Below are 23,881 nucleotides of genomic sequence, written 5' to 3' on the forward strand. Positions count from 1 at the left end.
CCCCTGCCTTTAGGAGCAATGGAAGGGAGGTTTCTGGGAAGCTGCTTAGGGGACCCGCATCTTGATAAGGGAGGCCTTGACACAGAGGCCTTCAAAATCAGACCTCCAACTCTTCTTTCAATAATACTATGCAAGGCTACTTTCTGCACAGGTGGAAATAACTTCTTCATCTGAGTCAGTGTTTTTTTCCACCCAAAAACTGGGCACCACAATTGATCAAGTCTGGCACCAAGTGAAATGTGGAGGCACATCTAGTACAATTTCATAAATACTAACTTTTAAATCATAAATCTATACACAGCAAAGCAATCTGCATATACATTTGAAGATTTGATTTTCTTTTAGCTTCCTTTATATTGTAAATGACTAACATATCATCTTAAAAAATAAACTTACTGTCCACACAGTAGTATTTTCATCTGCTCGACGGACTTGTATTTCAAATGACATTCCCAGTTCAGCATCATGTGCTGACTTGCCAACATCCCATTCTACCAGGAGCTGCTGAAGAGCCAAATCCTTGGAAATGTTAAGGTACGTTACTGGAAACACAAGGGATTCTAGGAGCACAAAAAGGACACAGAAAATATTAATCTTTAGGTTGTTGTTTCAGATCTGCTTTGTAACTTACCTATCTCAGAGGTCAGATAGGTTCCACACCAGGTAGCTCTGACAGAAAAAAAACATGATCAAGAACCATGCTGTTAATATCAAAAGCAAAGATAATCTTACATCTGAAGGCATCAGCAGACTAGAATGAGGTGCCTGAATCGACTCAATAGCCCCTCACCATGACTGGCTATGCTATTTAATTTCTTTATGACCTCAACTTACTAGACACTTAACTGGAATATCAATCCAACCCATCCATTCTTATGAAGAAGAACAACGAAATTTATTACTAGGGACTGAATCCCGAGAAATCTCAGCTCCCAGAAAGCCTTCTCATCATTAGGGCAGAAATCTAGGCTCAATTTAAACTGGTTAAATCAGTTAATGCAAATCAATTATTTGAGCAGGATAGGTTAAGAGTTTCCCTCCACTAGTTAGCTCAGATGATAGCCTATTATTAGGCATATTCTTGGTTGCTCCACGGAGAGCTTAGGTACTTTAGCCAGGGCTGTGGATTTTTCTGCCAGCATCAGACACCTAGTTATAATGGCACCTCCCTCCTTTTGTGGGTCTGGAGTTAATTACCAAAATAAAACAAAGTTTGAAAGTCAGACTGAAGTCCCTTTCAGTGTCAGGAAAGGCCACTGAAGAACACCAGCCTGCTGAAAACCACCCATCACCTTATGCATGATCCCCTGTACATTAAGCAAAACCGTATGTTTTGGCTAATGCTAGATTATAGTGACACTATGTTGAGTTAGGGCTAAAATTACCGCATTTGCCTTCTAAGGAAGACCAATGATAGTGAGCTTTATTATGTAAACCCAATTACTTTGTACAAACAGTGCATGCCTTGCTAATGATCCTTGAAGAAGAACAACTGAAAGACTGACAAAAGGGGAACATACTGCACCAGAAAGGAACAGAAAGCTGGATGATTGTCAAGGGAGCCCAAAGTCAACAGACCTGTGGTAACTGGGCAGGAGTTAAAGGGGGCAAAGGGAGATCAGACTCAACTGAAAGACTACACAAATTACTCCCCACACCCTCCAGGAGTGTGTGTGCTAATTTAAACACGCTTAACTGCTAGAAGATGATACAGTACTTGGTACCATGAGTGAGTAATATAGTAAATAAATATATATAAAAATAGTAAATATAGTAACCTATAGCAGAAATTTAGGCGTGTTTTTCTAATGACATAATAGCATGAATACATTGTAGTTCTTTTGTGTAGTGTGCTAGTCTTGTGGAATCGCCACCTAGCACCTACCTCTGTGCAGGCATGGAATAAATAAATATCTTGGCTCTGTGTGTAGCATTCGCTTATTGCACAGCAGGTACTGAATCCACTGCTGGGGCAACACCTCTTCTGAGGTGCTGTCATCTCTCCCAAAAAATCTTAACTCTTAGAAAAGATGGAATATGGTGCCCACTGATCTGTATCTTTTCTCCTTCATGAAAAATAAACAAACCCCCCATAACAAACATAAAAACTCCAGCCCTAAACATGATCTGGTTATTGATGAAGGCGGTGAACTGAGTGATCAAGTAACTAGGCTTTTTCTCTTGTCACAGCTGCTTTCTAAATGGCTTCTGCTCATCAGAAAGAAAAAAAAAACTACCAGGGTCAGAATGCTTATACTATCAGAACACAGAAATCACAGAATTAACTTTATGACTTAATAAAACAGAACTCATTCTGGGACTTCCTGCCCCACTACAGCCACAGTCCTTAGTGACATGTCACAGAATCACAGAATCAGAAGGTTGGAAGAGACCTTTGAAGATCATCAAGTCCAACCATTCCCATCCTGTGCTAAACCATATCCCTAAGTACCTCATCAACCCTTTTTTTAAACACATCCAGGGAAGGTCACTCAACTTCCTCCCTGGGCAGCCTGTTCCAGCCGCTGACAACTCTTTCAGTAAAAATTCTTTTTCTAATATCCAATCTGACCCTGCCCTGGCACAGCTTCATGCCATTTCCCTTGTCCCATCTCCTGTCACCTGGCTGAAGAGACCACCTCTTTACAACCTCCCTTCAGGTAGTTGTAGGTGGTGATAAGGTCTCCCCTCAGCCTCCTCTTCTCCAGGCTAAACAGCCCCAGCTCCCTCAGCCGCTCCTCATAGGATTTGCCCTCCGGCCCCTTCACCAGCCTGGTTGCCCTTCTCTGCACTCACTCGAGGACCTCAAGAACTGGACACAGCACTCAAGGTGTGGCCTCACCAATGCCGAGTACAGGGGCACAATCACCTCCCTAGACCTACTGGCCACACTGTTTTTGATACAACCCAAGATGCTATTGGCCTTCTTGGCTGCCTGGGCACACTGCTGGCTCATACTCAGCCTGCAGTCAACTAACACCGCCAGGTCCTTCTCTGCCTGACAGCTCTCCAGCCAGTCTCCCCCAAGCCTGTAGCACTGCATGGGGTTGTTATGTCCCATGTGCAGCACTCTACACTGGGCCATGTTAAACTTCATCCTGTTGGTCTCAGCCCATCAGTCCAGTCTGTTCAGATCCCTCTGAAGAGCCTCCCTACCCTCAGGCAGATCAACACTTCCTCCTAGTTTAGTGTCATCTGCAAACTTACTGAGGGAGCATTCAATCATAGAATCACAGAATCACAGAATTGTAGGGGTTGGAAGGGACCTCGAGAGATTATCTGGTCCAACCCCCCTGCCAAAGCAGCTCCCTAGGACATATCACTCAGATAGGTGTCCAGACGGGTCTTGAATATCTCCAGAGAAGGAGACTCCACCACCTCCCTGGGCAGCCTGTCCCAGGGCTCTGTCACCCTCACTGTGAAAAAGTTCTTCCACATGTTGGTGCGGAACTTCCTGTGCTCCAACTTGCAGCCATTGCCCCTTGTCCTATCCCCACAGAGCACTGAAAAGGGGCTGGCTGATTCCCCCTGCATCCCCTGCTTCAGATAATTATAAACTTTAATTAGGTCCCCCCTTAGTCTTCTCTTCTCAAGCCTGAACAGTCCCAACTTACTCAGCCTATCCTCATAGGGGAGATGTTCCAGGCCCCTAATCATCTTCGTGGCCCTTCTTTGGACTCTCTCCAGGAGATCTCTGTCCTTTTTAATCCAAGGAGCCCAGAACTGGACACAATACTCCAGGTGGGACCTGACCAGGGCAGAGTAGAGGGGGAGGATCACCTCCTTCAACCCGCTGGCTATACTCCTCTGGATGCACCCCAGGATCCCATTGGTCTCTTAGCCACCAGGGCACACTGCTGGCTCATGGCCAACCTGTCATCTACCAGGACCCCCAGGTCCTTCTCCACTGAGCTCTTCTCCAGCAGGTCATCCCCCAGCCTGTAATGATACAAATGGTTGTTCCTTCCCAGGTGCCAGACTCTACACTTGCTTTTGTTGAACTTCATCTGGTTTCTCCCTGCCCAGCTCTCCAGCCTGTCCAGGTCTCTCTGGATGGCAGCGCAGTGTTCCTGCGTGTCAGCCACTCCTCCCAGCTTTGTATCATTGGGCACTTGCTGAGGGTGGATGCTCTTCCCTCATCAAGGTCGTCAATGAAGATATTAAACAGAACTGGACCCAACACCGAGCCCTGGGGAACACCGCTAGTCACAGGCCTCCAGTCAGATTCTGCTCCTCGAATCACAACCCTCTGGGCTCGGTCCAACAGCCAATTCTCAACCCACCTCTCTGTCCACTCATCTATCCCATGCTCTGTCAGCTTTGCTATCAGGGTGTCATGGGAGACAGTGTCAAAGGCCCTGCTGAAGTCAAGGTAGATGGCATCCACTGCTCTCCCTCCATCTACCCAGCCTGTTATGAGATCCTAGAAAGCTATGAGATTGGTCAAGCACAATCTCCCATTGGTGAATCCATGCTGACTACTCCTCATGACCTTCTTCTCTTCCAATTGCTTGGAGATGGCATCCAGAAAAAGCTGTTCCATTACCTTTTCTGGGACAGAGGTGAGGCTGACTGGCCAAACCCTTCATCGAGGTCATTGATAAAGATGTTGAATAAGACTGGACCCAGGACTGAGCCCTGGGGGACGCCACTCGTGACTGGCTTCCAGTTGGATTTGGTTCCATTCACCACCACCCTTTGGGCCCGGCCACCCAGCCAGTTTTTAACCTAGCTGAGGGTCCACCTGTCAAGGCCAGTGGCAGCCAGTTTCTCAGTCAGAATGCTGTGAGAAACTGTGTCAAAGGCTTTACTGAAGTCCAGGTAGACCACATCCACAGCCTTCCCCTTGTCCATTAAGCAGGTCCCCTTGTCATAGAAGGTGATCAGGTTAGTTTGACAGGATCTACCTTTTGTAAACCCATGTTGACTGGGCCTGATCCCCTGGCCATCATGCATGTGCTGCATGATAGTTCCCAAGGTGACCCTCTCCATGATCTTCCCAGGGACTGAGGTCAGACTGACAAGCCTGTAGTTCCCCGGATCCTCCTTCCAGCTGTTCTTATATATCGGTGTCACATCTGCCAGCCTCCAGTCAAGTGGAACTTCCCCAGTCTGCCAGGATTGCTGATAGATGATGGAAAGGGGTTTGGCAAGCACATCTGACAGTTCTCTCAGCACCCTCGGGTGAATCCCATCATGTCCCATTGACTTCTAAGTATCTAACTGGCCAAGTAGGTCGCTAATCATTTCCTCCTTAACCATGGGAATCATGCAATTCTCCCCCTCTCTGTCAGCCAGATCCTGAGGATGAGTACTCAGGGAATATCCATCTTTACTATTATATACTGAGGTAAAGAAAGAATTAAGGATCTCAGCCTTGTCCTTATCCCTTGTCACTAATGTTACCTCAGCATCCAGTAAGGGCTGGAGATTCTCCTTGACCCCCCTCTTACTGTTATTGTACCTATAGAAGGACTTTTTATTATCTTTTACAGAACTGGCCACTCTGAGTTTCAGTTCAGCTTTAGCCCTTCTGACTTTCTCCCTACATGATCTCACTAATTCCTACAGTCGGCCCAAGACACCTGCCCCTTCTTCCAAAGCTCATCTTTTTCCCTCTTTTCCCAAAGATCTTCCTGGATGTCCCTACTCAGCCAAGCTGGCTTCCTTCCTTGCTGACTCCCTTCCAACAGACTGGGACAGCCTGTTCTTGTGCCGCCAAGATTTCCTTCTTGAGGAGCAACCAACCCTCTTGGGTTCCTCTGCCCTCAAGGGCTGCCTCCCATGGAATCTTATTGAGCAGCTTTCTGAACAGACCAAAGTCAGCCCTACAGAAGTCTAAGGTGCTTGTTCTGGTGTCTCCCTTTCTTACTTCTCCCAGCATTAAGAATTCTATCAACTCATGATCACTGTGCCCCAGGCGTCCTCCAACCTTCACATCCCCCACTAGGCCTTCTCTGTTTACAAACAACAAGTGCAGCAGGGCACCTTCCCTGATGGGTTCATTCACCAGCTGGGTCAGGAATTTGTCTTCCAAACACTCCAGGAACTTGCTAGACTGTTTCCTCTCTGCTGTATTGTACCTCCAGGAGACATCCGGTAAATTGAAGTCCCCAGTAAGGACGAGGGCTGGTGATCGCGAGACTTCTCCCAGTTGTTTAAAAAACAACTCATCAGCTTCCTCCTCCTGATCAGGTGGTCAGAGAGACTTCTCACATAACTTCCAACTCCAGTCATCTCTCTCAGCAGTGCTTCACCCTCCAATCCCATGAGTACCCAAGACTTTTACAGCATATTACTGGCAGAAACGCAAGCATTCAGGAATCTATATTCCAGTAGATACTTCTTGCATCAATCAGATATCCAATCCATTTTGCAATTTATCCTGTTCTGCCCTGAATTCTGTGCAGCAGTTTCCCTACATACGGTGACAAATGTAGTAAATGAAAGGCTTAAGAGAAGCTGCAGTTTTAACGATCCCTGATCAATTGAAGGACGTAAATAACCCTTTATAAGCATACTTACTGGTTCCAAGAATACAGACACTGACACGGATTAGTTGTTCATACAAGTCCAGCCTATAATTAAAGACTAAATGGAAGAAAGCTTATATTATATATTAGTAACAACTTATAAAAAACTGTTGAAAGGACTGTTTCTCTTTAAGCAAATCGTGTACAAACTGTTGGTATATTTTTAATCCGTTCCATTTTGAAAGGCTCTCGAAGCCAAAGTAAAATGAAAACCATATACTTTCCAACTAGAGGAAACTACTAGCATAAACTTCTTCAGGTATGTTTAAAGGAAGAAATTGGGGTTCACTTGGCCTCAGAAACAGGATTGTGGTATCCTAAAAGTTTTTGAGGAAGACCTTTGCAGTTTTGTGTAGCTGGGTCCTGGTGGAGAAGGGGGTGCTGCTGAGGCGGCTTCTGCAAGAAGCAGCAAGAGGCTCTCTGCAGGCCCCAGAGAGTAAACGTTGGCCAATTCAAGGCCAGAGTTGCTGTTGACCAAGGCTGAGCCAATTGATGATGGTCACAGCACCTCTGAGAATCACATTTAGGAGAAAAATAATGATAGCAGGTGCATTTTGCCACCAGAGAAGGGAGTAAGAAGATGCGAGAAAACCGTGCAGACACCAAGGCCAGGGAAGAAGGAGCACGGGGGGATAAGGCACTCCAGGTGCTAGAGAGAGGTTCCCCTGCAGTCCATGGAGAATAACAAAGCGAAGCAGGCTGACCCCCTGCAGCCCATGGGTGATGAGAGAGTGGGACCCCATGGAGCAGCAGGGGAAGGCTGTGAGGAATACCTCCCCTGGCTAAGAAGGTAAACAACTGGGGAGGAACTGAAACTCCCATTCCCCATTCCCTGCTCATCCCTGTACTGGGATGTGGCGGAAGAAGGGAGTGAAATCATGACTGAAGTAAAGTCTGCTAAGAAGGGAGAAGGTGGGGGGAAGTAGAGGTGTTTTGAGATCTGGAGAAGGAAAACAGCTTGTGAGGAACTGACTGAAACCCCAGTCCCCCAGTCCCTGCCCCTTCCTGTGTCACAATCGGGGGCAGGGGGGGAGGGGAGAAAAGGGAGTATAAAGATTAAAGTGAAGTCTGCTAAGGAGGTAGGGGGAGGTGCTGTAAGATCTGGTGGCACTTATTACCCAACTATGGTGTCACTGGGTGTGTGGGGCAGTGTCATGAATTAGAGAGCTTTCTTTCCTTCATGCTGTGTTGAGCCTGTTTTGCCCATGCCACTAACTGTGGAATGATCTCTCCCTGTCCGTATCTCGATTCCTGTGCCTCTGAATATATATTTTCTCTCCTGTCCAGCTGAAAAGTGGACTGATAAAGTGACTTTGGTGGAGCATTTGGCCTCTAGCCAAGGCCAAACCACCACAAAGACACATAGACATACATATATGTATATGTATCTTCTATGAATTCTCACTGCAACTTTAATATATAATTACTGGGAAAAGACAAATATGTGAAAATTAAGCTAAAGCAGAATTTGACAGCATTAGTGTAGACTGTAAGGTAATTGCAAAAATGTTTCAGGTGCAGAAGTAAAATTTCCATTTAGTGTATGGTTATGACACAGTCCTTAAAAAACATTCCTGCTGCTTGACAGTTGCTTTTGAAAAATAATGGCCATCAGTTTCATACTACCCTAAGGAAACCCAGCACTGATGACAACTAGTAGATGTCTGGAACTGAATAAACAAAGCAGAAAGCCTGGGGATAAATTTCACTTGCACAAATTATGAGGGAACAGCAATTTTACACTTTACTGGAAAACAAAAATACTGTTAGTCTCACTGTCAAGGACTGACCAGGTAAAGATGCAGAACAACCAAAGCAATAAATTGAGCCGTAAAACTCACAGTGGAAGCAGAGTCTCTTACACAATTCTGGGAAGAAACACTTTGTCTCCCCACATTCTACAGACTTTCCAAGACAGCTAGTCTCTCAATGAAATGGACAGGCACAAAGTAACACTCCTAGGAAAAGGAAACAAATACACCCAAGAGAAAAGCCATTGGGTTGGCAGAAATCCCTTCCTTTTTCAGGGTGCACCATTAAAAGAAACCCATGCCTATCTTCTGAATTTCTTTTCTGCTTTTCCTCTATTCCTCTTTTCCTCTATCCTAGCCAATTCTATTTGCAAGTGACACAAGTATATCTATTACAATGATGAGGAGCTTGGCACTCTTATCTGTATCTCCCTCTTTTCTCCAAATTAAAATCTCATCCTTTTTCTCACCATAGAGAATGTTTTCACCTGTCACATTTAATTAATTTCACAAAAAAACCAAAGCTCTCATTATTTTGTTTTTTTCTTCATCTGTACAAGCGCCCCTCCACTCTCTCCTTCTAGGTAGATGACACATCACACCTCACATAATTCTGTTTTTTCCAGAGCCTGGTGTAAAGCAGTCTAGTTCACCAATCAAGGTTTACATGCAGTACTAACAAACTGAAGAACCAATACAGGTAAAGATATATCCAAGATCTTGAAGACCACTAACATACAAATTGACACTTAAAGACTTTTGTAGTGTAATTTACACCCATAGAAATATTTGTAGTCTTCACAGATATAATCTTCCCCTCCTAGCAAAGTTAAATATCATGGCATCTTAAGACGTGTTTTAACTTGAAAGCTAACTCAGGACTTTATGAATAGCTTTATGAGTCAGGCGCTGACAGAGATGCTCGGGAGCCAGCCCAGCCTGCAGCAGAGCAGAGATCTTGCACACAGGGGGGTTTCCTGAGGCTGGGAAATGCCAGGGGAGCAAAGACAGCCCCCAGGAGCTGGCAGCTCTTTTGGGACATGCTGAGACAGCCTGGACACTGGCAGAGAGACACAGTGGCCATCTCCCAACTACCTAGGGAGTGCAAGCAAACAAAGCTGACAAAGAGGGTGTGGAGTGGCAATTGGCATAGCAGGATACCTCTTCGAAGGAGAGACCTAAGGTACATATAACCCAGCGTATGGCACAGTGCAGTGACAAGTCAAGGTCACCCATCCTACCTGAACTTCAAGGCAGATGGTGAGCACTCATCTGGGACCAAAGGCTGCAGCTGCAGCTGGGGGTTCTGCACCATCTACTCCAGAGGTGGTCAATGCCCCCACACAGATAGAGATGCTGAAGGGAGAAGCTGCAGTGCAGACTTCAGGCTCCAGAACATGCCTAGATGTTTCTCCCAGGGGAGAGACAGGCATCAGATCTGCCCACAAAAGTTGTGCCCAGCCCTGATCTTCATGGGGGATTTCAGTCATCCAATATAGAATCATAGAATGTGAAGGTTGGAAGGGACTTTATAGGTCACCTAGTCCACTGCAGGAAGCATACACACTTCAGGTGTCCCTTACCTCAGGTCACTTAGAGCTTTGTCAAGCCTGACCTCAAATGCCTCCAGGAATGGGGCCTCCACCACCTCTCTGGGTAATCTGTTACCGTGTTTCACCACCCTCATAGTGAAGAACTTCTTTCTAATGTCTAATCTAAACCTACCCTTCTCTAGTTTAAACCTATCCTGCCCCTCGTCTTATCACTATCTGTTAGAAGGACAGCACAGAAGGACATAAGAAATCCAGGAGATTCCTAGATTGCATTGATAATAACTTCTTTCCCCAAGTGACAGAGCAGCTAATGAGGAGAGGTGCCATGCTGGACCTTGTTCCCACCAACAGGGCAAGGCTTAGGGGGTGTTTGTGCATGAGACCATACTTGCAGGCAAGAAAGTCAACCATATCATGGGTGTGACCAGCTGCTCAAGGGAGGTGATTCTATCCCTCCTGTGACACCCCACTTGGAGTACAGCATCCAGCCCATAGCTACCAAACATAAGGACATGGAGCTGTTGTGGTGAGTACTGAGGAGGGCCACAAAATGATCAGAAGGCTGGAACACCTCCCCTATGAAGACAGGCTGCATTGGGCTTGTTCAGCCTGGAGAAGAGAAGGCTCTGGGGAGTCTGTATTGCAGCCTTTCAGTACCTGAAGGGGCAGACAGGAAAGCTGGAGAGGGACTCTTTATCAGGGAGTGTACTGATAGGACAAGGGGTAATGGTTTAAAATAAAGAGGGTAGATTTAATTTAGACATTAAGAAGTTCTTCCCTGTAAGGGTGGTGAGGCCCTGGCAAAGGCTGCCCAGAGAAGCTGTGGCTGTCCCCTCCCTGGCAGTGTCTAAGGCCAGGTTGGGTGGGGCTTTGGGCAATCTGGTCTAACAGAGGGTGTCCCTGTCCACAGCAGGCAGGTTGGGACTAGATGGTCTTTGAGGTTCCTTCCAACCTAAACCATTCTATGATTAACAACAGACAGTAATTATTTTTTTCATTAAGAACTGCATGTAAAAACAAGTGACCAAGTTACTGTAATACAGTAACTGTTTGGACTTGCCTGCATTACAAAGTTCTGCCATTCTAGGGGCATTGGTAATTGAGTCTCAAAATTGAGGAACTAGTATGCGGGGTGAATGGAGCATCAACACAAGAATTTCAAGGTTGCATAGAAGCAAAAAATGTCTGAAACTTTTTATTACCCCTTCAATATGATAGCAACTTTATAGGAAAGAACCACCCTCTCTCCTTCTTTCATCTATTTAATTAAGGCTATACAGCTTCTATAGTGCAGACTTAACAGTCTGGAAAGTTCTGTATTCTTAGGAGAAGTCACAGGAAAGTCAATTAAAAATTCCTTTTTTCTTTTGAGTCATGCCCAATGCTATTGGCAGCAAGTGTGCAAGCAGGGCTTTTACCTTAAAATACACAGCATTCTGAAGAATTACCCTCTAGTCAGCCTTGTTCCTTCTGAATATGCATATTTGCACTTTTCTTTGTATCAGATGATGTCTAAGAAGTAAAAATCTGACCCTGGAATCTTGTGGCACAATCAGAAAAGAGCCAACAGAAGTCCTAAAATTTTCATAGGTGAGACAATCAAAGAAGAGAAAGTGAAAGGTAGAAAAACTTCAAAGTTGTTAAAGAGGAAATACATTATTTGAAAATGAGAGAGTATAGATCAAAAACATGAGACAGAGGGGGGGCAAATAAATCAATACACTCTGGCTTCACTTCATTGCAAGTTATTGATTCAAAAGGCAATTTTGCATGATGGGGTTACAAAAGGTAACTATACAAGTTGCTTCATCACCTTACCTAAGAGAATATTTTGATTAAGTGTGTAATATATTGCTTAATTACAAGAGACTTACAAATGAGCAACTCCAAAGCTTCAGTTCATGTAGACTGCTTCCAAACAAAAAAGAAAATGTTCAGACATTTACCTTGCTGCAAGTAGGTAGAGTAGCAAGTCCTCAGAGGAAGCAGTACTGCCAGAACCATGAAATGATTCATCATTCATCCACCTTTTCCTGCACAAGACTTAGAAGAAAAGAAGTAATTGCTATTTATTTGTTTCTCTTACAAGAAATGCATGCCAGACAATATTCCAGATAGTATTACCATATTTAAGAATTAATAAATACAAACCCAACCACACAGACTCCAAGCAGTTTAAGAGAAATGCAGGAAGAATGGACAAAGAAAGATATGGAATGAAAAAAACCTCTTGTTTTTAGAACATGATTACAGCATAAGGAAAAATACACCACGTTCAAAAAGTTCAATTTAATCTAAACAAATAAAACACAAAATAGCTTTAAAGTTTTATCTTCACTTATTTCTAAGGAATATTAAAAATATTCCAGTTTGTCCTGATGTATTTTGGCTTTCCTCTTGCACAAGTAACAAGATACCTATCCTAAAGAGTTAAAAAAGCAGCAAAGGTGGAAAACAGGTACCACAGAAGGAACTGTGGTTTCTACTCCGCGTAGATCCTGACTGATGAACCCAGTAGACATTGGCAAGCATGGTCTTGCCATTTGCGAGCAGCCAGGACTGGAGGATTTAGTTAGACACACATCAATCTTAGCAAGTGCCATCCCTAGGACTGTCATCTCAAGCACCACATAGGTCTATCTAGCATTCCTTTTACAGCTTTTACACTCATATTGTGACAGGATATAACCCTCTTTGACTTGCACAGCCCAGTCCTTGAGGACTGTTTGTATATATCAGATGTCATAAGACGTGAGTCACCATCAAACTCCCCCATGTAGATGGGAGCAGCAGCATAGTTAAAAGCGTGCAGGCACAGAGGATACAGGAGTCCAAACAGGAACAGGACTATGGATAAGTTATCTTTAAGTTTTCATTTCCACTTTTTACATTTCTGGAGCTGTGTAGAATGCTGATAAAGAGAGTCTTCTACCACTGCTTCCCTAACAGAATTTGAAACTGCTGGACAGATAACCAGAATGACCTTCTGTCCCTGCTAAAGCCAATGACAGAGTATTTCCTGATTTCAGAAGGGCCAGGAATTCACTCCAGAATTTCTTCCTAGCAGACATCGTCCAATTAAATACCTCAGAGCTAGAAACACTTAAGTTTAATGACCCTGCTTTAACCTGACTAGTTTAGAGAAGCTCTGAATTTCTCCAGAGGATCAAAAGAAAATATTTCAACCTGTTTTTCATGTTTTTAAACATCAGAAAATGCAGAAAGACCCTGCATGAAGCACTGCAACCCAGGGCTCAACACTCAACAACACACTTGCTGCAGCATGCCCCAGCTTTTTGCCTGTGAGCACAAATGGAAGCCTCCATATTTAAAAGGTGAGTGTTATCTTGCCTAATCTATAGGCTTCTGCAGTCTTTCTTGCAACTATTTCAATAGACTCAAAAGTATCTGGACACACAAAACCCAGCATGAGTAAGGAATCTAAATATTTTTGAGAACCTTGGCCTAATTCACGTACAATTTGCAGACTGTTCCCAGCACCAACTTAGGGAAATCTGCTTCTTTAAAGAGTTTCTAAGTTCAAAGCCAGGTCGGATGGGGCTTTGGGCAACCTGCTCTAGTGGGGGATGTCCCTGCCCAGGGCAGGAGGTGTTGGGTTTGAGGTCTCTTCCAGCCCAAACCATTCTATAGGTCGATGAGTCTATATTATTTTATCATCTGATCATCTAAAAGGGGAAATAATTTGGTATGTTTTGTCTAGAATAAACACGGTAGGGTAGCTCTTTGTTATAATGCAGTGAGTGACAAATAAGTGACACAAAAATAAATCTTTCCAAGGCAAATTATATTAAAACTTCTGGTAACACTTCAGTAGGTTGCTATTCTTTTGAATTATATGAAATGGATATCGACACATAAAGCCAAATTTTTAATGCCCTTTTTCAAGGAAAAAAAAAAAGAAAATAAAACTGCATTTGAAGTCAAGGGAATTCAGACTCTGCTGCAAGACCAATTTATTAAACAGGTGACAAGTTACTTTCAGAAGTGTAGCTCCTGCCTTAACTATATCAGCGTCATGAAATGTGACCTCACAGGACTTCCGATTTTGCAGACATCTTTGGGGTTGGACAGAAAGCTATTTGACCGATTTGTCATGTATCACTTAAACCCAATATTAAATACAGCGGAACAGTATTGTGCAAGTCATGGCAAGTTAGACTATCTGGAAAACAAATCCAAACTCTCTTCTGCTCTTAAGAAGCATTCTCAACTACCACATTGAAATAAATATCTGATTTAACTCTCTTCAGTCATTTACACTCTCATTTCACTACTATCACAGTCTAGATCACTGTGGCATAGTATGAATGCTGTATGCTACTAAAGGACAATGTAATATAATAAATGACTATCCGAGTATAAATATACTTCGGACAGCTACATTGCTTTTCACTATTCAGCTTAATACTGTATAATAAATTGTGATAATATGTACCACAGGTGTATCAAACCAGTTTTAATGGGAAATGATCTGGAATTCTCCAATAAAAGAGAATATGAAATAAATTTAAATAAATGAAAAAATAAATAGGGTCCTTAAAATATAAGTAATATTTTGAAATAAATCATCTTTATCCAGAAACTTCTGTCTATGACTAGCAAATTAATAACATACTGTGATTACTGCTGACTAATATCAGGCACTTATTCTACATTATCAATAATTAAGTACTTATATAAAACCATAATTTAAAAAGCTATGCCTTTATTACAAAGATTAAATAGAATCAAAACAGACAAAATACCTTATAAATTTAATTTAAAAACACCTCAACAACATGATCATAACAGATAAACTATATCCTTGCCAAATGTGGAAATAATTGAACAACAAAGGGAATGAAGACAGGAAGCCAGGAAGGTTTTAAAGTATTTAAGTAATCCATCACCCTGAAAGAGGCAAAGTACTACCTCTGAAAAAATAGTAAGCAACTATCAAATGCCACAAGAAAAGTGACAATCACAACCATTGTGCTGGTGAATACCTTGGTTAAAATTGGCCAGTCTGAAAAGACATCACCAGTATACCACAGTTTTTCATCTGAAAATGAATCGCTGCTTAGCTTTTTTTTTTTTTTTTTGACTAAGAGTAGTCATGTTTTGTCACCAGGCTCCAACCTGGAATGCCTGTGTACTTTGCTTCCATGAATTACAGGTAAGAACAAGAAGCTGTCATGCTAATGGCTTTGAATATGGATGGTAGACACACAATTTGAATACTTCTTCCTTTCTAGTTACTTCTGTCAATAAGATAATTTTGCAATAGCATTTCTCAGAATCACAGAACGCTTTCTCCAACTGAGTTTTGAAGATGCTTAGCTCTGTTATTCTTAGTAACTTCCAATTGCTTAGGCAAGGGCTGCAGTCAGACCTGCCCTTCCCTTTTTCTTCTCAAGGCTAAGCAAACTCAATGATTTCTGTGACCCCTACATTTGCTCCAGCCTCCAAAGCCTCCTAGTGTGATTCAGTCCATTCCATCAGTCTGCTTCATAACATGAGCCCAAAACTGGGCACAATAATTTAATTATGGTCTCATAAGAGCCAAATAGAAAGAACAATCACTCCCCTAAGCTCTTATTCTTTGCCATCATTAACAATGGCAGCTACGGTTCTGGTTTCTGTGATGAGTCTGGTTATTGGGACACACTGTGAAATGATCTAGTAAATGGGGGATAATACTAAACCATAGGTTGAGGATGACCTCAATGATCTATCTGTAACAGCCATAGAAGTTACCTGAACAAAATTGTTTTCATTTTACCTTATATTCTTTCACCTTTTAAAATTTCAACACCTGTGGGAGAAGTAAAGCAGACGTGCTTAGTCTTGTCAGTCAGTAGCCTGAATCAGCGATAGATTTTTGTAATTCATGATTGTATAGCCTACTTGTAATACCTCCCTTTGGAAAAAATGTAACCTGGGGTGTGACAAAACAGATGTTTTGGACTGAGGACACCTCAGCCTAACATGAAATTAATCAGTACTGGTAGATACATGAATAGAACAGAACCATTTTGGAGACCTGATGGCAATTGCAGCAACAAGAATTGTTCAGAGACATGACAATTAATGAGTAATTACTCAAGAAGTGAGACAGCATAGGAGCAAATTACCTTGGGAAGAGATGAAATCTTCTTCAGAAGGTAGATTGCAAATAGTTTAAATAAATGTCTCCAGGTAAACTATTTCCCCTTCATAGCAAAAGTCTGGCTTACTCCAGGACAATGCTTTTGTGATGACACGAATGAGAGGAAAAAGACATTTCCAATATTCATCTGGTAAACATGCCTAAGGTAAACATTTGATCAAATTTCTCTTCAAAAGCACTAAAGCATCAAAATTATCTGAAACCTCTTTTAAGATCAGACTCAGCATGCAAGGTCTATTGGCTGGGAAGTGGAGTTATACGGTGCACATACTGCTGGAATACCCATGTGCCTAAGAAAAAGAAGTCCCTTCTATGAACATCTAGCCTTAGTTGACCATAGAGTTAAGCTGGTTTATATCAGTCTTCCTAAAGCCAGATATTTCCAAATCATACTTCATACAGCTTTCCTTTCTCAGTGTCCTTTGCTTTGCTTATTTTAAACAGCTGCCAGTCGCAACCCACACTCTCAAATAGAACAAAGCATGTGCAGAAGCTAGGAAAATAAACATTTTCAGCTGCTAGGATCGAGAAAACTTTAAAGAAAAAGTATTACACTGGGACACCAAATCATAAACACTGTTGATCACACAAATTTTCCCACGCCAGATGTGGAAGAGGAATGCCAGCAAGGTAAATGCATTAATTATAATACTATATTGGATACATACCATATATTTCATATTATGTCTTTGTTCCCTCTACTTCATAGACAGATGAGGACAAGAATTACAATTCAAATTTGTACCATACAATACAAGGTCACTAGCATAACTGATGGGGTTAGTGTCAAAACCTGATAAATTCTTTCCACAGAAATAGGCACCCCAGGAAAGTAAGCCAGGCCATAAGGAGACTAACTTGTCCTCTGGAAGCTTTTCTTTTCCCTCCTAAACAGATAACTAGGCAAGTGCCAAAACTATCCAGAATGCTTGGTCAAAGACTCTACACTGAATTGTGCCTCCGCTCTCCTGAGTCCTGCAATTCCCGATACGAAAACCCTTGCAAAATGAGCAGTGCAGAGTTGGCATCCAACTGAGACAGCTTTATCTGAGGCAGGGAATAGGAAACTTACTGTGCTGGTTAAGTGGCATTTGCCAAAGCATCCTACAACTAAATCGCATCCTCTTCAAAATAAACATCACAATGTTTGTAGAAAAGTTAATTTCCAACAATTCTGAATTCTGAAAAAATGAACAGCTAAGACCCAATTCTAAAGCTGATGAAACTTTCCTTTAGTCCTTGTACTCAAGCTTTCTTCTCCCATGCAACTTTAAAGGAGGTTTCAATAACACTTACACACATACATACTTTTTCTGCAAAGACACTGAAAGTTCCTAATAAGTTTTTTTTTCATCTAGTGGGTGACCAAGAATTTGTAAAAACTGCACATGGAACAAATTAATTTCTATATTTAAGGTCTGAGAGGCTGATAATAATTTGATCACTTAGGGACAGCTTTATATCCTGTTTCTTGATGAACAGAAAGCGCTTTGATGAATGGTGTTGACTTTCTAAAGAGCTATGCCAAAACAGGAAAACAATATGCATTTCATGATCCCTTGTAGGCTAGAATTCAAACAAAAACCCCAACTAAATGGGTTCTAAAAATGTAAAGTAGTGAATAAAGTGTGTTAAGACTACTCCTGCCCCATTAGAAAGCAAATATTAACAATTGTAGGGATGGAATCACATAATGTAGTGGCATGACGCATACCAACACAAAGAATTGTTATCATGTTTTAAGGCACAATCTAGTTTTAATTCTGTTGGGATTTATTGGTTTACTCTGCTGGAATAGGAACTGACCCAGGCATGCAATATTTATATTAAAAAATAAAATAAAATTAAAAAAAGGTTATGCCAAAAAAGCCAAACTCTAAAGAATACTGGAACCACACTGGAACTTATGATATTTTGTCACTTATTCCCATCGTTTTGAGATTAAGCGACAGATTACATCTGCTTAAAAGAAAGCAGGACCCGCTTTTTCTCTGTGTGGCGCTGGATTTAAAAGTCTGTGCTTGGCTTTCTGAGCAGGTCAACACCTTCACCCGGCGGGAGCAGCATCCTCACACAGCAGCGTACCTCAACTCAGCAACTTTTGCCAGCAGCTTTTATGCTGCAGTTAAGCAGTGGCATCTCGGCAGCTGAGAAGCGGGAGAGGGGCTGTCACAACGCGCCTTAAAGTCACGGTAAGCGATGGTGCTGCCGGGGCAGTGCGTTTCCGGAGGATGGACGGGCAGTACTAGGACAGCAGCGCCTGGGGGTCAGCTCCCCGTCTTCCCACACCCTCCGCGCCGAGGGACGCCTGGAAAAACGGGGTTTTAAAGGTGGGGGCGGGCTGGCAAAGGGCGAAGAGGACTTAACAGACACCAGAAGTCAAAGTAAAAACTTCACAGAACGTTTCCAAAAAAGCGCCGGCGTGGAGAAGGTGGGTTTTCCTCAGCGGGGCGGACTGAGCCCCTCTCAGCGCGGTTGGCCGGGGTCCGACCTCGGGAAGAGGGGAGAAGGAGGGAATACTGAGGAAACAAGGGACTGCCGCGACAGGGAGAGACCGCCTAACTCACCTGCAGCCGCGGAGCAGCTCCCTCTGGAACAGGGAAGCGACAGGTCCCTGCCGGGCGACCAGCGGGACCCGCCGACCACTCCCCTCCGGTCACTGCCGGGAAAAGTTACCGCACGGCCGTCCCTCTCCCGGGCAGGGCGGCATCTCCTCCCAACTCGCGGAGGCCGGGTGAGCAGCTTCTCGGGAATGTGTGTCCTCCCCCCGCTCCCTCCGCTCCGGGAAACGTGGCCGGTTCCTTGGCTGCCCTCCCAAAGGCTGGGCGCGGGCCCTCCCGCCTCCGTGATGGAGCAGGAGCCGGCGCCGGCGGAGGAGGGGTCAGGCGGGGAAGGCCGGTCCGCTCTGGTGCCCCCAGGGTGAGGAGCGTCTGCAGGTCCTGGGTCAGCCGGGGACAGGAGTCGACTCCGGGATGGCCAAGCCGGGAGAGGCGGACAGGCCGGGTTAGCTCGAGAGGACCCTGGGGAGCAGAGGATGAGCACTTTGCTCAAACGCACACCTCATCCATTCTCCCACTCCCGAGCTGGTCGGAAACTTGAGATAGGAGTAAAGTATCCAAGATACCTATGCCTCTGGTCCCATTGCCCCTGGGTTCCTGTGTCTCCTTGGTGTGGTTCTGGGGAAGGTTGTTCTGGCCACCGAGGCAGATGGGGTGAGGGGGCAGCATCGTGCTTGCAGCTGGGCTCAGGGTCGAGGCCGTAACTGGTCCGGTGCTGTGCCACCATTTTGCTTGCAGCTGTCCAACAAAATCCCTCGTTAAGGACAGTTATGGCTCACAAAGTCAAACTCTGTAGTCCTAAAATTGTAGGACTATAAAGGCAAGAAGTGAGATCAGGACTTCACTGCATATTTTGACCTGCCCTTTGGCTATGGTTCCCCATTAGACAGGTCAAAGTAAGACATTCAGAGAGGTACAGCGTGCTGCAAGCTGCCTGGGTCACTGCTTCCATCAGAATATGAGCAAGTTTTATTTAAGCCTGTTATTTATATTTTCCTGTGTGTTTGTGGTGAAAGCTTCTCTAGTTTACAGCACCTTTACATAAAAGAGGTCTACTGTCTTACTTTCTTTTTCCTAAGCTATATTTGCAGGTTAAACATAGTGTATGCATTAAGGCACTGTTTTCTTTGTTCTCCTTTGGATTGTCTCAAATTGCTAAAGCTTGGTTGATTTTTCCTCAGAAGGATGTGGTCTGGGAAGGTGTTTATACTTCTTGATACATAGTTTGCTTCTTTTTTTCTAACACCATAGTGTTGCATGTGATCCACTTCATCACCTTGACCCTTTTGCTGTCCAGTTACTGCAATTGTTCTCCGCTTCGCTGGGTTGCATTGGTGTCTTGTGTTTCCCTCTGTTGAGTAACACCCTGCTTCTTCAGTCAGTTTTCTGTTTCCTCGTGATGTTTGTGCTTTCTAGTCAAGCAAATGATTTGTAGTCAAGGATAGTTTCATTCCTCAGACTCTTATTCTTGAGAATTACATCTATTTCCCGTGCATGTTGTGTGAGTCATGTAAACTTAACTTTTAACTTATTTTTCATTGCCCTTATGCCAGTCCAGAGGCACTAAAACTAGACACTTAACTGTTGCGTCAGAACTCAGAGGATTATGCACTTGAAAGGTCATGTAACTGCTTACTTTTACTGAAAATGCAAATCACAGCTGTCTAAAGTTGGATGACAAAGTTTTGGCTTTTTTATTTTTTACATTTATTTCCTTTAGGCTTATTAAAAATTCTCTGTTTTTAATAGGTCTTTCCTCTAATGTTTTTAGATGGTGTGATTAGAAAAGGTTATTGGAAGTTTACCAATTCTGTTTTATATTAAACCCTAGACAGCCCTGCAGTGTGTTAGCCCATAATTAACTGCTTTATTTCAAATTATGTATATTCTTCTTTCAGAATCTCTGCACTTGACTAAACATACACAAGCAAACCGACCAAGTGTGAGAGGTGTGCTCAACGCCTTAACCAAAGTAGCAGTAGCTGGATACAAGCTCCAAAGGAGGTGAAGGCCTAAGTTGTAACCAAGCCAAGAACTTCTCTAGTTCCAATCTGTTGTCTGAAAACCCATGAAGAAACAGTGACACAGTGAGCATCCATGCATATGAGCTTTGAACACTGATCCTGTGATGTAGGCACAAGGAGTCACATGAATAATTTTCCCATCTCATGTAACCTGACTACAAGACAACCACTTTATTCCATAAATATGACAGCCTGGGAGAGCTTTCTTTGGACTCACCCCACTAAGCAGGTGGCTCTATGGTGTTACCTCCTTGAGCTGGGTGGGACACCTCTGAAGGCTGATCCTCAAGGCAAAGAGACTTCCCACCAAATGCAGATCTTTGGCAGTTGACCAATATCAACATGTAACCTGGTACTATAGTGCCCTAAGATTTTTGTATTGGCAACTTTGATTCTGTTTTGGTAACTTTGAATCATTGTTATATCCTTTGTGCTGTAAGTCGTAAAATGAACCTTGCCATCAAACTTGTTAAGTCACAGTTTTATGACATCATATTTCAATAAAACCACTTTTGCTGATACATTTGGTTATGGTTCTTTAAGTGATCTAAATTGCTCATCCTTGACACCAACAGGGGCCATAACAGATCTCCTGTTTCAAGGAAGACTTCACCTGCCTGGTAAGTCTTGAAAGCCTCCAAAAAAGGCAATCTCAGTATCATCCTATGTGGCCTGTTGTGGTGTTCTGCTTCCTTTCTTAGGGGCAAAGTTTTCCTCATAGTCAACCTGAGAATCCCAAAACACAAGTTGTGACTATTGCCATCTGCCACCACCAAGCAGAGTTGTCTGTTTCCTTTGTAACTGTCTTTCAGGTAGTTATATATTGCCTTTAGGTGATTAAGGAACCTCCTTTTCAAGAAACTAACTAGGCTTCTAGTTCATGTTTTCTAGGCCACTGACAATCTTGGTACCCTCTACCTTATCTTCTGTTTCTTAACATCTATCTTGAACTGGAGTGCCCAAAGCTGAATACAGTATTACAGTCTTCTTGCAGCTTATTAAAGGCAGAATCATAGCCTTGTATCAGCACACAGAGCTTTCTAATGCCTCCTGTTTGATCATTAGTGTAGCATCACTTCAGGTGGGAACCCAAGTGCGATAATTCCCCTCACAAAGTATGAAACCTTCCCCCATAATGTTCTTTTTTCAGCTTCTTTATTTATTTGCATAAGCTTAGGGCAGGTACCTTTTGATTGCAAACCCAGTCCACCTTCCCTTTGCTGTCTCTCTTTATCTCTCTCTTTTTCATTCCTAGTTTAAAGCTCTTGTCAGAATGGTCAACATGTTGGAAGAGATTAATTTATGACACTTAGGTTGCTCTCATCTCCTAGCAGTGCTCAATGCTCAGCAAGCATTCCTTGGGCATAAAAGCTGATTCCTTACTGTTGACATCAGCTGTGCAAACATGTATTGACCCACATAATTCTCCACTCACTAAGAGTACTTTTCCCTTTCACTGGCAGGACTGAGGAGGTACCACCTCAGTCTTTACCCTTGGGTCTAACCTCCAGAGCCAGGTAGTCAAGCTTGATACTCTCAGTGTTTCCACTCACAGGATCTTTGGTGCTCACTTGAAACTTGGGATAGGATACTAGTGTCAGTGCCAGGGAAGCATAAGCAGTCTTTCCATGATGTCCTGGATCCCTGCTCCCAGCAAGCAGAAGACCTCCCTAGGGTGTAGACTAGGTCAGTAGTTAAGATCCTTGGCCCCCCATTGCAGGGACCCTCCTGCTATGACTCACTCCGCATGCTTAGGCTCAGGTGGCTCTTTGTTAAACAGGTTGCAGGCTGCCATCTGCTTCCAGAGCACAGAGCCTATTTTGTAGTTGCGGATCTGTAGGCAGAGAAGGAGGTATCCTTCTGATGCCAGGAGTTACAAGCTTACTGCCTTCACTGTGACAGAAGTCTCCATTTCTCGACCCAATGCACACAGATGCTGCTAGTCCCTGCTTCAGCACAGTTGAGTGTGATGGATTTGCATGCATAGACACATGGAGTTCTGGTGAGTTGCGCTAAACAAGGCCTCTCTCTAGCATTCTCCCTAATCAGAGTCAGTTGTAGACAAGAGCACCCTTTCATCATGAATAGCTGACAGAAATCATTAGGTGTTGTTAGACCTTGTTAGAAGTCAATGCCTTCTGAAGCTAGCTTTTCCAAGCAGCAGTAGACACCCCGACATTCCTGAAACAGCTCCCAGGAGTTCTTTAGTGACCCAGAAGATGTTAATGTTATCTATAAAATATACAGCCAGAGCCCAGAGATGTGTACAAGCTGCTGTCTGTTGGCTGTGTCTCCATCGGCTATCATCATTTAGTCATGTCTTTTTTTTTCTTTGCATTTTCCAGATACAAATATTTACAACTTGCATTCAAAAGAAAGCTTTGGTTAAGAGTTTAGAACTTCTGCTTTAGGAAGGCAAGTACTGAAATGATTACCATTCAGGAAACTACAGCGTCCTATTGGGTTTGTGTAAGAAATCTAAACTGGCAACACACCAAAATTTGGGGTAGTAAAACAACAGCAATGCTGTTTGGAAGATTAAATGTATCACATAAATAAGCACGGAACATGAAGAGAAGTGGGTGGGAGTTTGCATATATTTGTGTCTTCATCAGACAGGGACTGTTGATATGAATGTTTATGCTAGCAGTAGTCCACACTGTCTGCCCAGAACATAGGGTCGTACTCACTAAGAATTCACATGCACAGAATTCTGGGGTAAAAGACCTAAACAAGTCAGGGGAAAGTATTCAGGGTTTTGCTGGTTTGGGTTTTTTTATATTTTGTAAATCCTATTTGCTGATATTTGGCTAGAGAGAGAAAATAACCTGGCCTAAGAGGGAATACTGTCTTGATTAGTGTTCTGAATAGAAAAATAATTGTGTCATTTAACCTCCATGAGTCAGTTTTCATTAATTGGAAGTAATAACATATCAATTTTGCTTTTTTTTTTTTTTTAAACTTATTGGTTTTCAGACCAACAACTGCCTCTACTTTTTTGCTGTGCTACATAATATAACTGGACAGGAATCCCAGGGAAATATTTTAGATATTATTTTATGATATTTGAAAATTAAAAAATGCATTCATTAATAAGTAAATAAGGGATGGATGGATGGATGGATGGATGGATGGATGGATGGATGGATGGGAAAAGCCCATTCCCTAGCAGAGAAGAGAAAGGCTAGAGCTGCTGGTGCAAGGTTTGATTTTTCAATTTTAATTTTCCCAGTTTTAGCCATACAAATTTTACTAGTGCTTTATTTATATTATATATTTTCAATATTTTAGTG

General features: G+C 43.1%; 1 protein-coding gene across 1 annotated transcript in view; it reads right to left on the reverse strand.

Moving 5' to 3' along the window:
* Positions 1–11,868, reverse strand: part of OSMR (oncostatin M receptor) — a 31,749-nt gene extending 19,881 nt beyond the window's left edge. Inside the window, exons 1-2 of the mRNA XM_084278866.1 lie at positions 11,784–11,868; positions 397–560 (exon numbers count right to left, since the gene is read on the reverse strand). Coding sequence (XP_084134992.1) covers positions 397–560; positions 11,784–11,856 — 237 coding nt within the window. The 5' untranslated portion in view covers positions 11,857–11,868. The remainder of the gene's footprint in view (positions 1–396; positions 561–11,783) is intronic.
* Positions 11,869–23,881: the final 12,013 nt, after the last annotated feature.

Source organism: Gallinula chloropus, assembly GCF_964237585.1.
Source record: "Gallinula chloropus genome assembly, chromosome: Z".
NCBI lineage: Eukaryota > Metazoa > Chordata > Aves > Gruiformes > Rallidae > Gallinula > Gallinula chloropus.